The 22,206-nt window shown below is 37.8% G+C and overlaps 1 protein-coding gene across 1 annotated transcript in view; it reads left to right on the top strand.

The window, feature by feature from the left end:
• The first annotated feature begins 421 nt into the window (after positions 1-421).
• Positions 422-22,206, top strand: part of LOC127447190 (acid-sensing ion channel 4-A) — a 157,624-nt gene continuing 135,839 nt past the window's right edge. The window contains exon 1 of the mRNA XM_051708841.1: positions 422-1,453. Coding sequence (XP_051564801.1) covers positions 878-1,453 — 576 coding nt within the window. The 5' untranslated portion in view covers positions 422-877. The remainder of the gene's footprint in view (positions 1,454-22,206) is intronic.

Below are 22,206 nucleotides of genomic sequence, written 5' to 3'. Positions count from 1 at the left end.
TTCTTTCTTTCTTTCTTTCTTTCCCTTTTTTCTTGTCTCTTGTTTTTGCTTGAAAAGCAGATTGATCGTTCAGAGTTGTGACCTGTTTACGTACAGTACACTCATCACACTCATCATTATTGTTGCAATTAGGATGTCTTCTGGGACTGACTGACCCCACTGACCCCCTACCATTCTCATCAAGTCCTGGACGTTCTGTGAAGCAGTCTTTGATGACAATGTATTGTAGTCAAGTGTTAAGAAAGCATCTTAAACAAGTGGATTTAGTGAGCACAGGGCTGGGGAGAGAGAGAGAGAGAGAGAGAGAGAGAGAGAGGGATGTGAGTTTATACATACGCATGAGAGTGTGTGTGAGAGAGAGAAGTGAGAGAATGGAGAGCGTGGGGGGTGTTTGAGTTGCTACTTGTGCCGGTGAGGAGGATATAATCAGAGTGTTGCTTCCTCATATATTATTAAGAACCCCCCAGCCTCTTTTAGCTTGAGTCAAAATGCTGCATTTTCATCTGTAGCTGTAAAGCAGAGAGAAGGGTTGTTGTGTGTATGTTTTTTTTTTTTTTAATTTTTTTTTTTTTTTTTGATGAATGGTGTATTACTGACTCGGCACACTGAACAAGTGCTCAGATGAGCAGTCTGAGCCCAGCAGCAGGAGCAGCAGCACTACAGATCTGGATCTGAGACAGAGGCAGTCACCTCCACTACACGCGACAGCAACAGCCACACACACACCCTCTCTCTCTCTCTGTGCCTGCCTTTTTTTCCTTCCTTTATTTCTGGAGTTGAGATCTTGTTCGTCAGAGCACAGGCAGAGAAACGAGTGAGTGAAACGTGGGCTGAAAGCTGCTTTCCAAGCAACCCAAACGCAGACCTGGCTGCACACATGCCGATCGAATTTGTTTGCAAAATTAAATTTGCAGAGGAGGATGAGAAACAGAAAGGCAACCAGGATGGGGACAAGGAGAGCCTGATCGAAGAGAGCTGCAGCCCACCAGCCAAGGACCTGGCCGGCTTTGCCAATGCCTGCTCGCTCCATGGGATTAACCATATCTTTGTCTCTGGCCGGCTGGGAGTCAGACAGACCCTTTGGGCTCTGGCATTCCTGGTGTCCCTGGCACTCTTTCTGTACCAGGCGGCAAAGTGTGCCATCTCCTACCTGGAGCATCCTCATGTCACGGCGCTGAACGAGGAGGCCACCCCGGAGATGGTGTTCCCCGCAGTGACCATCTGCAACATCAACCGTTTCCGCTTTTCTGCTCTTACCGATGCTGACATCTACCACCTGGCGAACCTGACCGGCTTGCCCCCCAAAAATAAGGATGGCCACAAGCCCACCGACTTGGAGTATCCTGCACCAGACATGCAGGACATCTTCAACCGCACAGGTCACCAGCTGGAAGAGATGCTGAAGAGCTGCAACTTCAGTGGGCAGAACTGCTCAGCTGAAGACTTCTCCGTGGTAAGTTGGAGGAAAGTATTTTGAAAGCCTTTGAAACTTGCTAGAGCTTTGTTATGACTTCACTCTTAACTTCAGAAGGATAACTTCAGAGGCAGAGGACTAGTGAAAATTGCGAGATAAAAACAACTCCATTGTAAACACTTTTGTTCTTCCACTATCTGAAAGAAGTGTTGAGAAAACATACTTAAAACACCAGCAACAACACTAACAGTAGATATAAATACAAATTTGAATTGTATATTGCTGTATTGTTTGTTTTGAGTTGTGAAAGTTTACCTGCAGCTTCTAAAGGCATTGTTCATCCTTGATTCAAACCCATTTTACTTTATTTTTTTCTGTGGAACACAAAAGGAGATGATAGACAGAATGTTAGCCTCAAACACCATTCACCTTTATTGCATCTTTTTTCCATACAATGAATGTCATTTGTGACTGAGACTGAACTAAAGAAAGTAAGTAATATAGGTTTGGAACAACATGAAAGAGAGTAAATGATGACAGTATTTTCATTTTTGTGTGAACTATACCTTCAGGAACTGCCTTATGGTGAGAAAATATTCTGTTTTAGTAGAAATAGAGAAGTCTGCAGGTGTTGCAAACAAATTCATTTTATCATGGAAGACGAAGGGTCTGTCTGCAATGAAATGGGTTGATATGCTTTCCTCTCTGGTTTCCCCTGGATGCTGTGGTGACAATTCATTTGGACATAGTTTTGTAAATAGGACACAGACCAGGCTCAAAATTCTCATTGTGTTCACAGGAGTGGTCCTATTTCCCTATGCTCATGATTTTTCATAATATACCAACAGCAGCAGGGGCTTCTGCTGTTCTCCTCATGGGAGAAGAGCAGGGTGCATTTTTATATTTACTTTTCAAAGAAATATGTTGTTTTATACTGCCACCATTGTCAGCCGCTGAAAGAGTGCATGGCAACAGTATTGCTTTTATGAAACTCGTTCAAACTCTTTCTCTCTCTAGCATTGCAGTATCTCTCACTTTTTATACCTCCTGTGCCAGGAGTGAAGTTTTCTCAATGTTGTATTTCAATCCTGTCGCTGTTGAAATTAAATATTCAGAGTCTGACATACATGATTTTTGCATTAGCTAGATTGGTTAAAACTAATAAAACAATTTCTTTAAGCTGCCCAATTCCATTCTGCAAGATCTTTTATGTGTCCATCATGCCATATTTATTAAAGCAATGTGTACTGATGGATGAAGGGACATTTCTTTGGTAATGAAGACCATTCGTCAAGTCTTACAGTTATAGGATGTGTTGGACATAGGCTTCTTAGGAGACGGGTAAGTTCTCTAACCCTAACCCTATCCTTATCAAGATGATTACCCGAGTTCCCCTTTAATGTGCCGTAGAAACAAAAAGCTTTAATCTTCTCTAACCAGAGGATTCTCTCACAGGTAGATGTACTGTATATCTGATCTTCAGTCAAATTTATATGATACAAGATATTAGAATTGACAATGGAAGCTCTACCTCAGCTTCTCTCTTCCTCTCCCACTTTCGCTCAATCTCTTTAACCCATACTTTATGGTGTCCCTGCCTGTTCAATGTTTTTTTGAAAATGCCATGCTTTTGACCAAAGATAAAGACAAAACTGAGGATGAAACAGACATTAACAGATGTGACAGGAAAATGTGGAGTTATTTGCTTAGCCGACTGTTTTTATGTTGACGATACAAAAGTTCAATATTTTAAAAAGAGAAAACTGTTACTGCATATATACACTCAGTTAGTACTTTATTAGGAACACTATGGTCCTAATAAAGTGCCCATCATGGTCTTCTGCTGTTGTAGCCCATCCGCCTCAAGGTTCGACATGTTCTGAGATGCTATTCTGCTCACTACAATTGTACAGGGTGGTTATCTGAGTTACCGTAGCCTTTCTGTCAGCTTGAATCAGTCTGACCATTCTCTGTTGACCTCTCTGTTCAACAAGGCATCTCCGTCCATGGAACTGCCACTCACTGGATTTTAGAGTAAACTCTAGAGATGGTTGTGCATGAAAATCCCAGGAGATCAGCAGTTACAGAAATACTCAAACCAGCCCATCTGGCAACAACAATCATGCCACGGTTGAAATCACTAAGATATTTTTTTCCCCCCATTCTGATGGTTGATGTGAACATTAACTGAAGCTCATGACCCTTATCTGCATGATTATATGCATTGCGCAGCTGCCACACGATTGGCTGAATAGATAATCGCATGAATAAATAGTTGTACAGTTTTCCTAAGATTTGTTTCAAAAGTCCTGAGATGGACTGTCCCATGTCAAGATGAGCTGAGAGGTGTGGGCCCCTAGCAATCCGCAAAAGGACATCTTTATGGATTAATCTGCTTGGAAAGTTCCCTGTTCCACTGTTCTCTCCCATCAGCCCTGTGATCTGTTTCTGTGAGGCTGCCAGTTAGATTAGTTACAGACATGTTGCTGTCTCCACGCATGACGAGTCGGTTCCTCCATCCCACGAGCCGCTTAACCCAGGCAGAGAAACGTAGACCGATTTCGAGAACCGTCTCATAGCCTTTCCAGTGCAATGAGATTTTAGATGCAAGAGTAAACAGGATCACTGTGACTATCTCAGAAGCCTTGTACTAACAGCAGTCCGACTGATATTTTTAGCATTAAGTGTGAGGGATGACCTAAGCTGTGCTGGCTGACCTCTGGGTGCTTGTGGATCACTAGCCTTAGGGAAAATAGCACACAGCACGCTAGTATCTAGCCTACTCCAGATGCTGTGTTTATTTAATGACTACATCAGCAGGGAAAATTTTATATTTTCGATCAATCACATCCATGGCATTTAGCCCCAGCACTTGGTTTCAGCAATTGCACTCATAATATCAGCTGTTCATTTGTCATTCCCACATGTCCTCTTCTCTCATTGAGCTATTTATTCACAAACACTGCAACAATAATCATTATCAGATAAGAACAGAAGTACATTTGAATGTCTGGATCACACTGTCTTCTACTCAAAAGATACAGAGAAACATTTAAAATGGGATGTGTCTCACTTTGTTATTCATTCATTTCTAAGTACTGTGTAATTGCTGAGCCAGTATTCAAGCTATTGGGCCTAATTTCTAACATTCTGTACAACTACAAAACTAAGCATATATGGTTAATGTAATTGCCAAGCACTGTTTAAGCAATGCCTAATTTTTGGTCTTTGATTTATGTTGATGTTAACAGACAATTAATTTGTTTTTCTCATAGAAGTAAATGAATTATTTGGCCATATTAAAATCAACTTGTAGCATTTATTTATTTATTTATTTATTTTACTAACTGATACAGTTTCCTCTTCCTAGAAAGTTTGCAACAGATATAGGACAACATAACATGGGGACACTTTACAATAAGTTTGTATTTGTTAACATAAGTTGACAACATTAGATAACGTGAACTAACAATAAACAATAATTTTACACAACTTTAATAATTTTGGTTAACATTAATTTTGTTATATAAAACATTTTATTAAAAGTTGAATACGTTAACATTTGTTAATGCAATATGAACCAACATGAACTAACAATAAACAATTCAATTTTTCTCATTAATATTAGCCAAGATTAATAAATGTTGGGGAAAACTTAATACCTAATACATTTACTAATGTTAACAAATAGAACCTTATCTTAAAGTGTTACCCTTTAAAATTTTAGAAACAGCACATCAATCTTTAACCTCTTCAGAAAGTGTTCATGCAATTTGTTAGTGAAATATATATATCGATTATAAATGAATAGTTCTTTATAATATTGACCCTGCTATATTTTTTTAAGGAGAGTGTGATTCGTGTGTGTGCATGATTGTGTGTGTGTGTGTGATTTGCAGCATTATTTGCTTCCTGTTCCCCTCGACATGGGGTATAATTAAAAAACTCGGCTGCTATTGACTCATGATAATTACTCACAATAGATATCATAATAGGATGTTTAGACATAATTGAATATAAATAGCTGTCACATTATGTAAATTCCAGCACATACATGGAGGTCTTTGGTTCTGTAAGCTTTTTCCACTTTGTGTGTGTTTGCTCTCCTGCTAGCTCTGTTTGCTGATGTATTATCCGATTTTGTTTCAAGCCAGGACTGATCCTTTGTGCATATACTCCAAAGCAAACCGAGTGACACTGGCCTAAATTAATCTAAGGTGTGGGTGAGGACAGACATTATTATAGGGCTCCAGTTAGCATTTGTCATGTCAGAATGGAACAAGAGTGTTGAGAATTAGCTTTAATAGATAATTGAATATGTGAGCGAATGGCACCTGGGGTATGGTGACATGCCTCTAATAAAACAACCCACTTCATATTTTCAAAATGTCAATGGGTTGGAGGAGAGGTTGGAGTCTCTGTAAGTTTTTAGCATTGTTGCTTTATTTTTGATAAACTTTCCTCAAAGCCATCTTTCTTTGTTTTGGTCAGAGCTGTGACCTAGTGGTTAGCACACATGCTCCAGACAAATTAAGCTGCGGTGCTCATGCAAGAGACATAGGTTTAAATCTGGCTTGTGTGATATCCCGATCACATCCCCTTCTCTTCTCCACATCATTTTCCTTTTATCTCTCATACTTCCCTTGTGGATATGACAAGTGTGGATTTCCATGCTGGTACAGGCTGGTTTATGATGGTTAGTGCTGGTTCGGTGCTGGTCTAGCTGGTGGACCAGCATAGCCATGCTGTTCACCAGCATATAAAATGGTCTTGGTCTTTCTGCTGAATCTGGTTGACCAGGATTATAAACTGATGGAGACACTGGCATTTCATGTCCGAGACCAGCATCCGCAACACAAAATATACTGGTGACCAGCAGTGCTAGTTTTTCAGTAGAGGTAGATACTCTCCTCAAAATTCATCTTTCTTTCTTTTGGTCAGAGCTGTGACCCAGTAATTAGTACACATGCTCCAGGCATGTTGAAATGTTGTGCTCATACAAGAGATGTGGGTTTTAAAATGGTTTGTGTCACTTCCCGATTCCATTTAATCTCTTCTCCCTATCTGTACTTTCTCAATCCAGTGGCAAAAATATGAAAGTGTTTTAGGGTAAAGGTTTGGTTTAGGGTTAATTACATGAAATGATGCATAATTGACTGTTATTACTATAGTCAATACATGTAACGTGTAATAAGGACACTGTAAAATAAAGTGTTATTTATATATAAATATAAATTATCTTTATCTGTATTCAAATATAATCGGATGTGGATTTGGCTTAAACCAAAACCAGAAGCACATTACATTTATAGTTTCCAAATATGCCTTGTATATTATTATATATTATAAATTATTATTATTATTATTATTATTATTATTATTATTATTATTAGCAGAAGTAGTAGTAGTAGTAGTAAAAAAAATAATATTAATTAATGATATTATTATTTAATTATTTTTTTTCTTATGAGATGAAGCTAAATATCTGTTGTTAACTATGGATTACCTCTTCACCCATTTAAACAGAAAAATAAAATAAAATAAAAAAATGCATGAGATAAAAACAATTCACATCCAAGAAACTTTGAAATGTGATTCTAAATCGGATATACATCTGATGTCTGGACATCTGAAATCACACTGCGCATTTTCATTTATAAAGTTTAAACTTTAGTCATATTGGCTTCATAGACTTATCATTGATTTATCCTTGTGCCTGTTGGACAATCAGGAATATTTTTTTCTATTAAGTGGTAGGATTTGTTATTCATTTTGAAGTCATTATGCGTGCCTTTCTGAAAAAGGTATTCGGCTTCAGGCACATTCCAAATCAATGGTTACAACTGAATCTACATTGGCTTCACTTTCCTTACAACTTTATTCTCACAATATTATGACTTCCATTTTGTAAGGCTAGTACTTAAATCTCAGAATGCTGAATTTATTCTCATAATTTCAACGTGATTCTCAAAATATTATTGCTTTGAAAGTGGCACTAAAATGCTGTTGCACCGAAAGCCTTAGAAACAATAATAAAAAATATATTATTTGTTCAGGTAGTGATTATTTGAGTTTAGTAGATGCAGAAGCAGCCAAAAGTTCTGTAGAGTGAGTGATGTCATGTCTGCTTGAGGTAGAAGACATGTGAGAGCTTTTGGCAGTAACAGGTGTTTCACATTGTGTTAGTGAGAAGCTGGCACTCTTCACTCTTGTGGTAGGATGTCTCTCTCTCTGAAAGCTGCCCGAGAGCTCAGTGCTGTGTGAGTGACATCAGGTCCCCCTGCGGGCTCAACGTCTGGCTCCTCTCCTTGTTCCCTCCGCTCCTTCTATCTTCCTGACAGAAACACAGGACTGAGGGACCGTGAAAGTGACCGCATTCCTGCAGCTCTGTCCAAACAGCCCGTCAATTAGTCGCCCAGTTCCGCTGTCGCAGGTCTCCACAGATTATTGAACCGCCGAACTACTGATACATTAAAATCCTCTGCTCAAAGCTGCAACCTTTGGCCGTGCTGTCAGCCCGCATAACAATTTATCTCTCCTTCAGTACGCCTGCTGTTGCACAGAGACGCAATTGCATGTCAGAGACATAGCTGTAAACATACTTATCCTCAAACCATTACTGCTTTTAGGGGACGCAGGGACTATTGTGAGTGTTCATGTTTGTGTGAAGGAGACAAGGACAGAGGAAACACACACAAGCACACAACCAATCATGCTGGGGCTATTTAAATCTCCAGAAAATAGATCAGCACTCTATACACTAAACACATCAGCAGTGTTCCATAAGACAACCCACACCTGAGACTGATCGCTGTATTATGAATGCAGAGGCGGTGTTTCACTCTGAGGGCTTTTGCTGTGTTACTATTCCTCTCATCATCCTCAGATTTAGAAAGCCAACTACATAAGGAAAGTCAACAGCTCAAGGGATAGCTTGAAACTCAAAAAAAAAAAAAAAAAACGGCCCTAATGTTTCAAGGCTGTAAACTCCCTTCTTGGCCCTTGGAGACATTAGTTCCCACTTACATTTGTCTCTCTCTGACAAGCTGTCCGGTGAGTTGTTGGAATGAGTGTATGTGAGTGAGTGCACATACACACGCTTCATCATATACTGATAGACTTGGAGGAAAAGATTGATAGTAACCCCTAACTTCAGCTGTTTACTTTGCCTTCCCTCCTAAATCAATACATTCCTCTGTCAGATTGCTTCCCAGGCACTAGCCTGGCGTGACTAATTATCTTGTTCCTCTGTATTTTGGCGGGAAGTCTGCTGTGTTTGATAATGAGGCGAAAGCCATCCGTATGGATATATTTCCATTGCTTTATAAAGCTGAATGTATGCTTACCAACAAAAAAGCTTTCTAATGCAATGAAATAGCACAAGATGAATACACTATTTGGCACTCTGTTTACATATGCCGCTAGAAATTTTGTTCAAGCTTATTTTTCATGCAGAACTCCCTCTTTCCGTGGCTTAGAGGCAATAAGAAAATGATAAGCTCTGAAGAGGGGTGCAGCAGTCGTCCGTCTTTAGTATCTGACTTGATTTTAATCAGGGGCCTGCTGATATTCTTTGACTGGTTTTCAAGCCATACAGAGAATACATCACTACAAATACACTTAAAAAATGTATCACGCCTAGCAAATGGACCGGGTCGGGTAATGGATGTGCATTTCTGGATTGTCTTCATTGCCACAGTTTAATTACTGTGTGAAAAAGCAGCATATGCTTAACACTTTCATACATACTGTCACATGTTAATAACTGGGCCTTGCAGAGTAGTGTCACACATATGTGTTTCTGCAACAGCCAGTTACATTACAAGCTGCCAGATTCAAATCGGCTTTTGTGCCGACACAGGCTACACTGGTCAAGTGTCTGTAATTTATATTCTCTCAAACAGTTACTCATACAGTCTTTTAAACCACAGAATAAGTTTATTTTATATACCAACGTGATCTCATGAGAACTCGTATGTACTCTTACGTAAAGTTTGGTTCTAGCAAATGTACATTCTCTTATGTTTGCATAGACACCGAAACGTACAATATTGGCATATTGACAGCATGTAAACGTCATCATTTTACATATTAACACCTATAGAAACGTACAAATGTTTAAGTGTACTGTTTGAATTTATTAATATTGAATAATTCATAGAATTAATCAGTTAAATGCATTTAATTTATAATCAATGAGATTAGTTAAATGCCATCAGATTTATTTAATGCAGCTGACATTATAATATGGCATTTTAACGGTTTCATTCCGTTCTGCTGCCCTATAAAACGTTTTAAAGGATTATATCACTTTAAACCAAGACTAAACTTTTTAACATGTTAAAATGAATAAAAACTCTGTAATAGTTTAATCTTTATTAAACATTTAATTTTATTTTTGTTTGCCATGGGACACAAAAGGAGTTTTCAGAATATGGCAAAAAACAAAATAAACCCATAAAGCACCATAAAACAACAATAAAATTAATCCATACATTTGTTAGCTATAATCCAAACCTTCAGACTGCTTTCTGTGAAGAACAGACCCAAATTCAAGCCTTTTATTCAACGATTTCCATCTCCATCTGCCGTCACGCCCGCTGTAACCATCAACCCGTGTTGGTTTCATTTTCAAAATTCAAAAACTGCTGCCACAAGCATTGACCAGTGGTTTTATGACAGTGATGTCGAATGCTCATTGGCTCTCAAGTGTCTCGTGACCACTTGCGACTGCCATATTCTGCGATTTATATGTTTGAATCAGGTATGACAGCACTGTTATGGAGTGCTTTACAGCGATTGATCATTTAAATTCTACTCTCCAATGCTATTGTATACCATCAGAGAGCACATCGGATGCAGCACATCACCCTTTGGACTACTTTTGTACTGAATATTGACATTTTTCTGAATAAATTATTGTGATTAATTTATCTGCCTGTTATGTGTTATATACTTAATAAATGGTTATGGTTAGGTTTAGGAGTAGGTGTGGGATTAACGGCTGTAAAATATTTATAAATGCATATATTTTAACAAAAATTATTGCTACTGTATATTAATCTACTTGTTAAATGTTTTTATATTGTTGAAATGTGGTTATGTTTAGAGGTTGGGGTAGGGTTAAGGGATCTAAAATATCTATAAAACAGTAAAAATGTACAAATATATTTATAATCGATTCGCATATTCAAATATAGTTGTAATGGATTTGTCAATATTTTACATTTCTAAAGCTGTTAAATACGTAAAAATGTTTACATTTTAGATGCTTTCAAACATCAATATTGTACGTTTTAGTGTCTATTCAAACATAAAACGTACTTTTAATGTTACAAATATTAATGTACAAATAGCTATGTATAATAATGAGGCTGATATACACTACCGTTCAAAAGTTTAGGGTCACTTACTCATTCTTTATTTATTTATTTATTTATTTTTCACATTTTAGAATATAGTGAAGTCATCACAACTATGTTTTATTTTAGCATCTTCAAAGTGGCCACACTTTGCCTGGATTTTGCAGAAATGTACTCTTGACATTTTCTCAACCAACTTCTTGAGGTATCACCCTGGGATGCTTTTTAAATAGTATTGAAGGAGTTCCCATCTATATGCTGGGCACTTAGTGGCTGCTTTTCTTAATTATTTGGTCCAAGTCATCCATTTCAAAAACTTTTTTTTTTAAATAAAATCTTTGTTTTGTAATTAAATCAATTAATATGTTGGCACAATTATATTTTTGTCTACAAAACTAATTTCAAACATTTAAGCATATGCCTTCAGATCAAAAGGTTTTTAAGATCATGAGAAACATTTCAGGCAAGTGACCCCAAACTTTTGATTGGTAGTGTACATCCAACTTGTCACCAAAGTACCATGATAAAATATTTACAGCTCTTATATGCACAGACAATACATCAAACGCGATATTCCTCCGATGCATGCTGCCATTTGTTTCCATTAGAAGTGGTTGTCTTTCATCAAACAAACAGCTACTCAAAGAGTCTTTTTCAAGCACATAATATGTTTATTTTATGTAACAAACAGTCTAATTGTCACTAAAGTACCACGATAACAGTTCACAGCTTATACTGTATATGCACATCCATCACATCTAAAGTTATCTTCCCATGCATGCAGCCACGTCTACTTATTATGTGCAGATGCGGTTTCATTCACACAAACAGCAACTCAAACAATCTTTTCAGGCATATAATAAGGCTGGGTGATAAGACGTAATCGGATATCGACGATGTCTTACAAAGATCCCGATGCCGATTGTGAACAGATGATGATCGACAATATCGGGAAATGGCAAAACCATGGATCTGGGAAGTCGGCAAATAAATTAAACAGTGGCCAGGGTGTGAAACTAGCACCCGCCAAATACGACAAGTTTGAATCCAGTCCGCAAGCTCCTCGTCCAAATGTATTTCATGTGTGGGTAATTTTGTTCATCTACCCACAACAGGTGGGCAACCTGTCTCGGAGTGACAAATGACAAGAAATGCTGTAAGTCACAAAGACATGCGCTTGAAGAAACACAGTTTATTATATGTTTAAGAACAGACAAAAGAAAAGCTGTCAATGCTTGTGTTTGATTCGCTGTTTTTGCAGAGGCTTGAAGCGCAAGCCTGTCTTGTAGAACAAGCGCATGTCAGCGTGCAGTGCAAGCATGTTTTGTGAAACAAGTGCATGTAAAGAGTTTTCACTCTTTTTTTTTTCCTCTGTTTTATTAGTCTGAAAACTGTTTGCAAGAATAATTTCTATTTGGATTAATTACGATTTTTTTATCACTTCGTTGTTTTATTGTTTTTTTCTTTTCGTTTAAAGTGCAATTTGAATTTAGAAATGTCTTTTGTTTATGTTTTTTGTGTTTCAATAAATTAATTACGTTTTCAAATCAAAGTCAGTAAAGCAAAAAAATTCACCTGATTCGCTGTTTGTTCAGAGGCGGGCAGCACGAGCCTATCATGTGGAACAAGCAAATGTAAAGAGTTTTCACTCTTTTTTTTTTCGTCTGAAGAAAAATCTCTTCTGTGAGAATACTGCATATTATCTCAGATCATCTCTGCTGTTAGTTTAGTTTGTGATATTTCCACTCGGTTGGCATGCATTGTGAACGCAACTCTGCAGGTTTACTAATATATATCTTTGTATTAAATAAACAAAGACGAAAGTGAATAAATCATAAAGTAATGCAAGACATGTTCATCTTGAACCTAAAATTGAGTTCTAATTTATTTTCTTTAGGCAGCATTAACTGTATTACCAAAACACAATACAAACACAAATTTGATAAGAACACACATTTGGCAGCATTATTTTGGGAACACAAGGGAATTTATTAGGCTTATTTATTTTGATTATTATTGTCTTAACATTTATAATTGTCTTTAGTTCTTAATCTGTAGGCTTTTAGTAATTTTCAAGTAATTTTAGTGTTGATGGATGCTTGCATGATGGCAAATGGAGCCATTGGAGATGGTAAATGTTTGGATTTGGGGAGGTGGTTAAATAACTTTTTTTTATTTCTTTGTTATTTTATTGCTTTTTTCATTTAGTTTAAAGTGCAATTTGAATTTAGACATGTCTTTTGTTTATGTTTTTCATGTTTCAATAAATTAATACATTTTTTAAAGCAAAATCATTAAAGCCAAAAAATTCACCGACCCTCGGCAGGGGGGTTGTCAATGTAATGGATATCGCAATATTTTTTAAGGCAATTATCACAAAAATATTTTTTACATATCGCCCAGCCCTAGCATATGATATGTTTGTTTTCTGAAACAGACATACAAACTTTCACAAAAGCACCACGATAACAGTTTAAAACTTGTATACTCACAGTGAAAACATGCTGATTGAGCGTGATCCGATGTATGCAGCCAAGTCTGTTTACATAAGCGCTTGTCACACACACACACACACACACACACACACACACACACACACATGTTGGTGCGGCTATCCTTATGAGGACTCTCCATAGACCTAACCATTTTTATACTGTACGAACTATAGATTCTATCCCCTAACCCTATCCTAACCCTCACTAAAAACTTTCTGCATTTTTACATTTTCAAAAAAACAGTTTAATATGTTTTTTAAGTGATTTGAATTATGGGGAAACTAGAAATGTCCACATAAACCACATTTATAGCATAATACCCTTGTAATTACCAGTTTGTAACCTAAAAAAAAAATTCCTCATAAACCATCCAAACCTGCCCACACACACACAATGTCTGAGAAGTCAAATAGTGCATATAGGAAAACCGGACTACTGATATGTTTTGTTCATTTGTTTTTTTACAGCTATAAAAACTAAATAAATAAGACAAATACAGTACAGCAGGCAAAACCCATTTGTTCACATTTACTATATACAGTATTTTATTATTTATTATTTTTTTATGACAAGAAATCGAAAAATTTAAATAAAATAAAATACAAATATTTGTATACACTTGCCCACTTCTACCGGTTGTGCAGTGTCACGTGCAAAAATAACTCACTCCAGGGGGCACTGCAGGGGAATTTAACCCTACTCATGAAAAGGTTAAATATCAAATGGATCTCGCAAGTGAACATCTTTGTTCTGCTTAGTGCATGAAAATGTCAATGTGGAGAGGGTAAGGCAATATTAAAGCAGAAAATAAAAGAACATAAATGTCACCCAGTGTATTCAGGTCTGCAGACTAGCAGAGCATGAAGGGCTGGCATGTCTGCTTGGTTGGGCGATTACTCGTGCCGAATTATTTGAATTATGCCGAATGTCACACACTTGGCACTGCCTTTTGCTGATCTTTGGGGTTTGTTTGTACACACGCATGCATTAAGGAGCTGAGTGTACATAAAATTTATGTTAAGACCCAGAGCTTGTTGTGCAGTCAGGTCTAAATCAAATACCAAATTGAGCAAATGTGTTTCAGGTCTTATTTTTTGCCCATCAGATTTTACCTCAATCATACTTCGTATATTGTATTTGTCTAATTTTAATGGTCCATTTATGTCTAGGAAGGCAATGACAGTATTTTGAAATGTATTCATTTATTTTATTTTATTCCTTCCTGTAGCTAAACTGGTACAGCATGGCGCTAGCAATGCAAAGATCATGGGTTCGATTCCCAGGGAACACATAAACTGATACAATACCTTGAATACACTATAAGTCGCTTTGGATAAAAGCATCTGACAAATGCATAAATGTAAATGTAATACTTTATGTTCTAAGGAGTAGTTACTATGTATTCAAAGATTAGACAAGGTTTTTGGAAATTTATACTGACAGGTAACTGCTGCTGTTAAACCTTAGCTGTCTCCATTATAATGTAAGTTATTAAAATGGTAAAATTGCTAAAACTGCTCATCAAAAATCATCAAATAGCTGAAATCCTATATAATCTTCCAGAGTCAAACAAACAGCAAGTATTTTGCTGTTCGTCTCTATTTTTGAGTTTGCACAATTAATTTAAATATTCCGTAGTCAAACAGTGAATGTGTTCATCTCTGTTTTGAGCAACAAAACTCTTCGCTTTAATCCTTCCCTCAGGAGACTGATGCAGAATGTTGCACCTCTTCACCCTCCCTCTCCGCAGTACAGATAGGAGAGCTGAAGGCTCATGTACACAAGCTTCAGAGAGTGATTTTGTTTTTCAAGAGCAGCAATGAATGCTTACTTTTTGATTAACGCAAAATACTATAGCTAATTTACACTATTGACTTTACCGTTACATTTGGCAGAACCATTATTGATATTTGATGGATCTTTTGGATATTTTTGGGGCCCTTAGTTTGGTGTGGGTATTGTAAATGTAGCTGCAAAAATAATCTCCTGTAACTCTTCAGAAAATAAATTCAGTATTTTTATTTGTTATAAGTAACAAATAAAATGTTTTATGGTAAATGCTACTGAAAATGGTCCTGTGTGACTATTTTTTTTGCCACAAGCAAATCTTAACAAGGAGGTTAGAATGAGCTGCTTTAGAAAGCCAACTATCTGTAAGGGCCCTAGGAACACATAAACACGTAAAAAGTAAACACAATCTTGTTGATATATTGTGTTACTGTTTGGTTTGTATTCAGTAAGAAATTGTTTCTTATGGTAAAAGAGGCTCCACAGTTTGTTAAAAAATAAAAATAAAAAAAATTGCAAGATACCAGTTTTTACAGTGTAGTGTACGTATATACTATATCAACATCAGCATCACAAATTAATAATTCCATTCTCTATAGTTTTACTCGTATAAGCTCCCTATCAGTGTTTCTCCCTGGGGACAATGCCGTAACAATGGTGTCCACGTGAACTGCAGCAAGGTTCCCAGCACATTAGGCAGTCATTCATCTCAAGGTTTTGCCAATGTTGACAAACCACTTGACCTTCAGATGCATGGAAATGTCATCTAATTCATCAAGCTCTGCTTGATTCACCACCCCTCATTTTCCCATTCAAGTACATTTCAGTTATGAAGTGTCCTGAAGAACACATTAGCCTGTAATGAAGCCACTAGAAAGGGCAAAATTACTTTGCATCATGCCGTAGAGAGAAATTTGATGCAGCATCTATTTATTCAGCAGTATTCTTTAAAGGCCCGTCGTATGAAAAATGCATAACTATGCATTGGAAATGAGCTCTGGCTCTCATTGAGCATAACTGTTTTGTAATTTAGCAGAACAAACAAAGGCGGGTACATCTGCAAACTCTTAAACTGCCTTCTTTTATGTTTGCAGTTGGATTTCATATTTTTAACAAGGCAAGTTATGATTTCAGTTATTAAAGTGACTGGTCATGTAAAAGGCCTTCAGGAAAATTTCAGATGGCAGGCAGGATTTCATTGGGGTTTGCTCAGCAGTGTTGATAATCAGGGAACTGAACTGACAGACTGAGTAAAATGTTTGTGACTTCTTTAGAGCTCTAATGGCTGTGGGTGTTTACAGTAAGATGTAGGGCACACATATACTGCATGCAAAAACTGTTTGTGGTCATAGAACTAGCCAAAACACGGCCCTGGCATGAATATATTAGTTCACCAAAAAATGAAAATTCTGTCACAATTTAATCACTCTCAGTAGTGGTTTTAACCACCATGCAAACCACACAATTGCGTGGGGCCCTGGACTTCAGGGGCCCCCCGCCCCAGTAGGAAAGCTCCATAAAAACCGCTTGAGGGGTGACATGTTGTTCTGGGTACATGCGCAGTTCACGAAGCCGCCGGGTTCGGGTCAGTAGGACTTTGGGTTTGGGTTTGTAATTTATGAAAAAATATACAGGCCTTCCGAACTTGTTTCGCCCACGTGCTCTCGCTCACAGACATGTGCGAACGGATGAGGGGCCGTTCACACTGAACGTATTTTTGCGTGCGTGCGTTTTTCCATTGTTTTTCTATGTAAATGCGCTGGACGAACATCCTTGATTGCTGCACCGTGTCTCGCTGTTTCTTCTGTGTCTCACGCAGGGCTGGAACATTTTTAGACACTGTGTCAAGTTAAAAAGAACTTTCAAAATGCATGAAGGTTTCAAAAACGAAGGTTTCAAAAACGCATGTCGAGACACCTGCGTTCTGTTTCGTTCGTTTCGCTGCGTCTAAATTGTTTTTAGCGCAGGTGTCATAAAGAATTAACGTTCTGAACAAGTTCAGGTTGCAAAGAGGTGACTGTTACAATGTTTAACATTATTATGTTGGCTTGTCAAAGCAACCAAACCCCTTTGACTTCCGTTCAAAAAGGCTGCATGTGATATATTCCGATCAGAATGTCCTACAGACATGAGAGTTGGCTTGTTTGAATTGGGTGAGCAATCAGTCTTCAAGTATGATCATGGAAACTACTTAGCCATGCCCTAGCAATGATTTAGAGCACCCTAGCAACCAAACCCCACTGACTTCCATTTAAAATCGCTTATATGGGTATCTCAGGATCAGAATGTCATAGAGACAACATTGTTGGCTTGTATGACTCAGAACATCAAGCAGCCTTCTTGGTATCACACTGGCAACTGCCTAGCAACCACATGGGCTTACCCTAGCAACCAAGTAACAAATCACATATCTCTGCACCAGAATATCTTAGAGACTTCCAGGTTGACTTATTTCACTCAGGATGGCAAGGAGCCTTGAAGAGTATCACCCTGGTAACTGCTTAGCAACCAGATGGGGTTACCCTAGCAACCAAGTAACAAATCACATATCTCTGCACCAGAACATTGTAGAGACTTCCGGGTTGACTTATTTCACTCAGGATGGCAAAGAGCCATATGAAGTATCACATTGGTAACTGCCTAGCAACCAGATGGGGTTACCCTAGCAACCAAGTAACAATTCACATATCTCTGCACCAGAACATCGTAGAGACTTCTGGGTTGACTTATTTCACTCAGGATGGAAAGGAGGCTTGATAAGTATCACCCTGGTAACTGCTTAGCAACCAGATGGGGTTACCCTAGCAACCAAGTAACAAATCACATATCTCTGTACCAGAACTTCGTAGAGACTTCTGGGTTGACTTATTTCACTCAGGATGGAAAGGAGGCTTGATAAGTATCACCCTGGTAACTGCTTAGCAACCAGATGGGGTTACCCTAGCAACCAAGTAACAAATCAAATATCTCTGCACCAGAACATCGTAGAGACTTCCGGGTTGACTTATTTCACTTCGGATGGAAAGGAGGTGTGATAAGTATCACCCTGGTAACTTCATAGCAACCAGATGGGGTTACCCTAGCAAACAAGTAACAAATCACATATCTCTGCACCAGAACATTGTAGAGACTTCTGGTTTTGTACATTTGACTCAGTATAGCAAGGAGCCTTTTGAGTATCACCTTGTTAACTGCCTAGCAACAAGATGGGGTTACCATAGCAACCATGTAACAAATCACTTATCTCTGCACCAGAACATCGTAGAGACTTCTGGTTTCATTCATTTGACTCAGGGTAGCAAAGAGCCTTTTCAGTATCACCTTGGTAACTGCCTAGCAACCAAATGGGGTTACCCTAGCAACCAATGTGCCATTCGGAAAAACAAGCAAAGGGTAGGGATAGGACTTCTTGCAGCTTGCTGTCTATCTGTATGATGTTCCTTCTGTCTGTCTGACTGTAAGACCTTCAAACTTCCAACTCTTCAAACTATTTTAAACTTTCAGACAAGGCTTTGTCAAGCCAACATAGAGTTTGTCTTCAAACTTTACTATCTAGTTCCAGGTTATTCTGCACCATGCAAAGTTTCAGTGCTTGATAAACATCAATATTTCCCCCCTGCTTCTCTTGTGTTCTGAGGGGCCATCGTGCCTTGTATGTTTACTGTTACAATACTGTAACGAATATTGCCTATGATGCTTACATAAAATACAGTCTTTTGCAACATGATGAACAATACACTGCACCCCTGTTCATAAAAAAGTGTTTTGTAAAAAGTATTTGTAGGTAAATATGGCTTTTTTATCCCTGTATTGTGGAAAAACTGGAAAACATGCATTAATTATCTTTAACAAGATTTTTATTTCATTAAACATTTTGAATGTACTTGGCTACAACTGCTGATAAGATGAATTTAACATTATGATTTAAAATAAATGTTGTCATTTTTTAAGCAAAATGTTTCAAAATGGGGCCTCGGGTTGGTCCTCAGAAATCATAAACCCGCCCCTGATCACTCTCATTTGGTTTCAAGCTCATATGACTTTCTTTTTATATGAGGAACACAAAAGGAGATGTTTTAAAAATATCCTGTTCTATATTTTAAATACAATGGCAGTTTAAAGTTTAAAAGTATCATAAAAGTAGTTCATGCAACACGTGTGTTATTCCAATTCTTCTGAATGCATATGATTTGGTGAGAAACAACCCGAAATTGAAGTCATTTTTAAATGAAAAATTTGACGCTCATGAGTGCATAACAGAAAGTCGTTCACAGTGGCTTGCGTGTTCAAAGCTTGAAGGAAAAAAAATATATTTTTTATTTTTTTTATATATATTTATTGAAATATTTTTTTTCTTCCAGACAGAGACAGACTTTCCTACAGTGCTATATGTAACTTGCTGTTGATTTTAAAAAAAAAAGTTTCCCACATTTTCTGTAACAACTCAGAGTACCTTCAGTTGAGCGCCTGTGTCTGAAGTCTGTTGCTTTTGATGTGAAATTTGTTCTGTGTGATTCAAAGCCATGTTGGACATTTGCAGTGTTAGAGCTTCTGGCAGCAGCTGGGACCCACTAAACGGCCACCCAGTTAATTTTACACATTTATAACCAACAAAGAGAGCATTTTTCAACTTTGATATTCAGTTAGTCTAGACACCAATGTTTAAATAGCGGAAACTATGGCTAGTTCTCAAATGGGGAAGTTGCCACAAAAGCCATACCTCAGTAACTATGTGGTTTTGAGACAAAGGTCCAAAAACACAAATGTGTTTTCTCTAGCAGGGATGTTGTATATTGGTGTCAAAAACCCCGTTCAAAACCCTCTTAAATTTGAATTTTTGTGTCCTCCAAATTCAAGACACATGAACATATGACAACACTAAGGTCCTAATAAAATGCCCGCCATGGTTTTCTGCTATTATAGCCCATCCGCCTCAAGGTTCGACATGTTGTGCATTCTGAGATTCTATCCTGCTCACTACAATTGAACAGAGTGCCTTTCTGTCAGCTCGAGCCATTCTGGCCATTCTCCGTTGACCTCTTTCATCAACAAGGTGTTACCATCCACAGAACTGATGCTCACTAGATGTTTTTTTTTTTTTTTGTTGTTGTTTTTTTTTTTGGTTGCCATTCTGAGGTAACTCTAGAGACTAGAGATCTCCCACGAGATCAGCAGTTAGCAATACTCAAAGCAGCCCATCTGGCACCAACAATCATGCCATGGTCAAAATCACTGAGATCAAATTTTTTCCCAATTCTGATGGTTGATGTGAACCTTAACTGAAGCTCCTGACCATATCTGCATGATTATGAATTGCAATGATTATGCACTGTACTGCTGCCACACAATTGGCTGATTAGATAATCACATGAATAAGTAGGTGTACAGGTGTTCCTAATAAAGTTCTCAGTGAGTGTATATGTTTGGATATACTTTGGAAGATATTGTCACAGAAGTGAGGTTGCAATATTTCTATCAGAGTTGGAAAAGTGTTATCACACCACACTGGATATTCAGGGTTAGCCATTTAATTTCCTTTAGCCCAGGCTTTGACCTCTTTCAATCATAGTGTTATCCTTTCACCTGACATTGCCCCCAAAGATTACTTCTGTTTGTCCTAATGTATGGTAATGAGAAAGTTGTGTGGATTTGATTGTCAATAGCTTGAAATACAGCCCTGCTCCCTAAATGCTTGTGCCGTTCAATAACCTATTAAAGTTGAATCACAGATAAGTTGGCATGCATCAGGAAAGCAATCTAAAATTTGTGCTGACATTGATCCAGCAGGAAAGGACCTGATGGCTCCGATTAACACTTCTGTCCCAGGAGAGAGAGGGAGGGAGGGAGGGAGAGAGAGAGAGAGAGAGAGAGAGAGAGAGAGAGAGAGAGAGAGAGAGAGAGAGAGAGAGAGAGAGAGAGAGAGATAGATAGATAGATGCCTGGCTGTTAATATCATATAATGTAATATCATCGCTGCTGTTTCTGTAGCAAGAGAAGAGCAAATGTATTGATTTATATTTTATAGGTTGTTTCAAGTAAACTGCACCTGTTCATTTTAAAATGAAGAATCATTCAGAACTAAAATAATTGTAGTCCTCATTAATTAATTTTAAATTATGTGCATAATGTTCACTCCTGAAAGTTAAGAAATTTTGTTCAGGTGCCCATTCTGACAAAGCTGCACTAACACTTTTTTAATAATGTCAATTGTGCATGCTTGGTCACATAAAGTGGCCAGAATGGACATCTTATTTGTGTTGCATATTCCTTAAATGCACTTCCTGTGTGCGTGCGTGTGTGTGTGTGTGTGTGTGGGGGGGGGGGGGGCGGAGCCTCATAATGATAGCTGCACCAACATGTGTGTGTGTGTGTGTGTGTGTGTGTGTGTCTGTGTGCACTTCTTTTTTTTTTTTTTTATGAAAAAAATTAATGAAAATAGCTTTTCTGGTGCATGTCATTGAGAGCTGGAAAACTGAAATAATGCCTCGTACTGCATTATTATTTTCATCAGTTTCATTGCACAATGTATGATAAGGGCATGGAACTCTGGCTAATGTTTACAAATGCCCTTGACATTTTCGTTAGGATTAAAGAACAACTAATGTAGCACCTCAGAAAGGATCCGTTAAGACCAGGAATAAATGTCACAGCTGTTCAGTCACAAATCACGGTGCAATTTCTTGCCTCTCTTTTCATCCTTCTTGACCTTCATGCCCTGTCCTTGGCAAATGAAGAACAAGTTAATATTGCATTTATATGCAAAAGCCCATTGAAAGGAGCACAGAATCCCATATGCCAAGTATGGAGTGAATGCTTGTTGTCTCTAGGTGGTATTATAGTACTGCTGTCCCTTTCCACAGTGTAAGCTGAACGCTCTGCATTAATTCCTTGACATCCAGCATTGACAGCCACAGTAACGTAGAGGAATCATTTATGTTGGATTTCCCTGGCATTTCTCAAGGTGTTTTTTATATTCATTTCAGGAGTCTGAGAGTGCTTTGCAATAATTTTGGCATATATGTGAACCCTCCAAACAAACTTTAAAGCGAACTTAAAGCTAACCGAACTAAGACCATCTCATAAGGTGGTCTGTGTGTGGTTCACTTTAAGTCTGTGATACAGTTCACTTATAACATGCATTGTGAAC

The sequence above is a fragment of the Myxocyprinus asiaticus genome, chromosome 10 (genome assembly GCF_019703515.2).
Source record: "Myxocyprinus asiaticus isolate MX2 ecotype Aquarium Trade chromosome 10, UBuf_Myxa_2, whole genome shotgun sequence".
In the NCBI taxonomy this organism is placed as follows: domain Eukaryota; kingdom Metazoa; phylum Chordata; class Actinopteri; order Cypriniformes; family Catostomidae; genus Myxocyprinus; species Myxocyprinus asiaticus.
The sequence above is the reverse complement of the archived record's forward strand: the minus strand, read 5'-3'. Positions and strand labels throughout refer to the sequence as shown.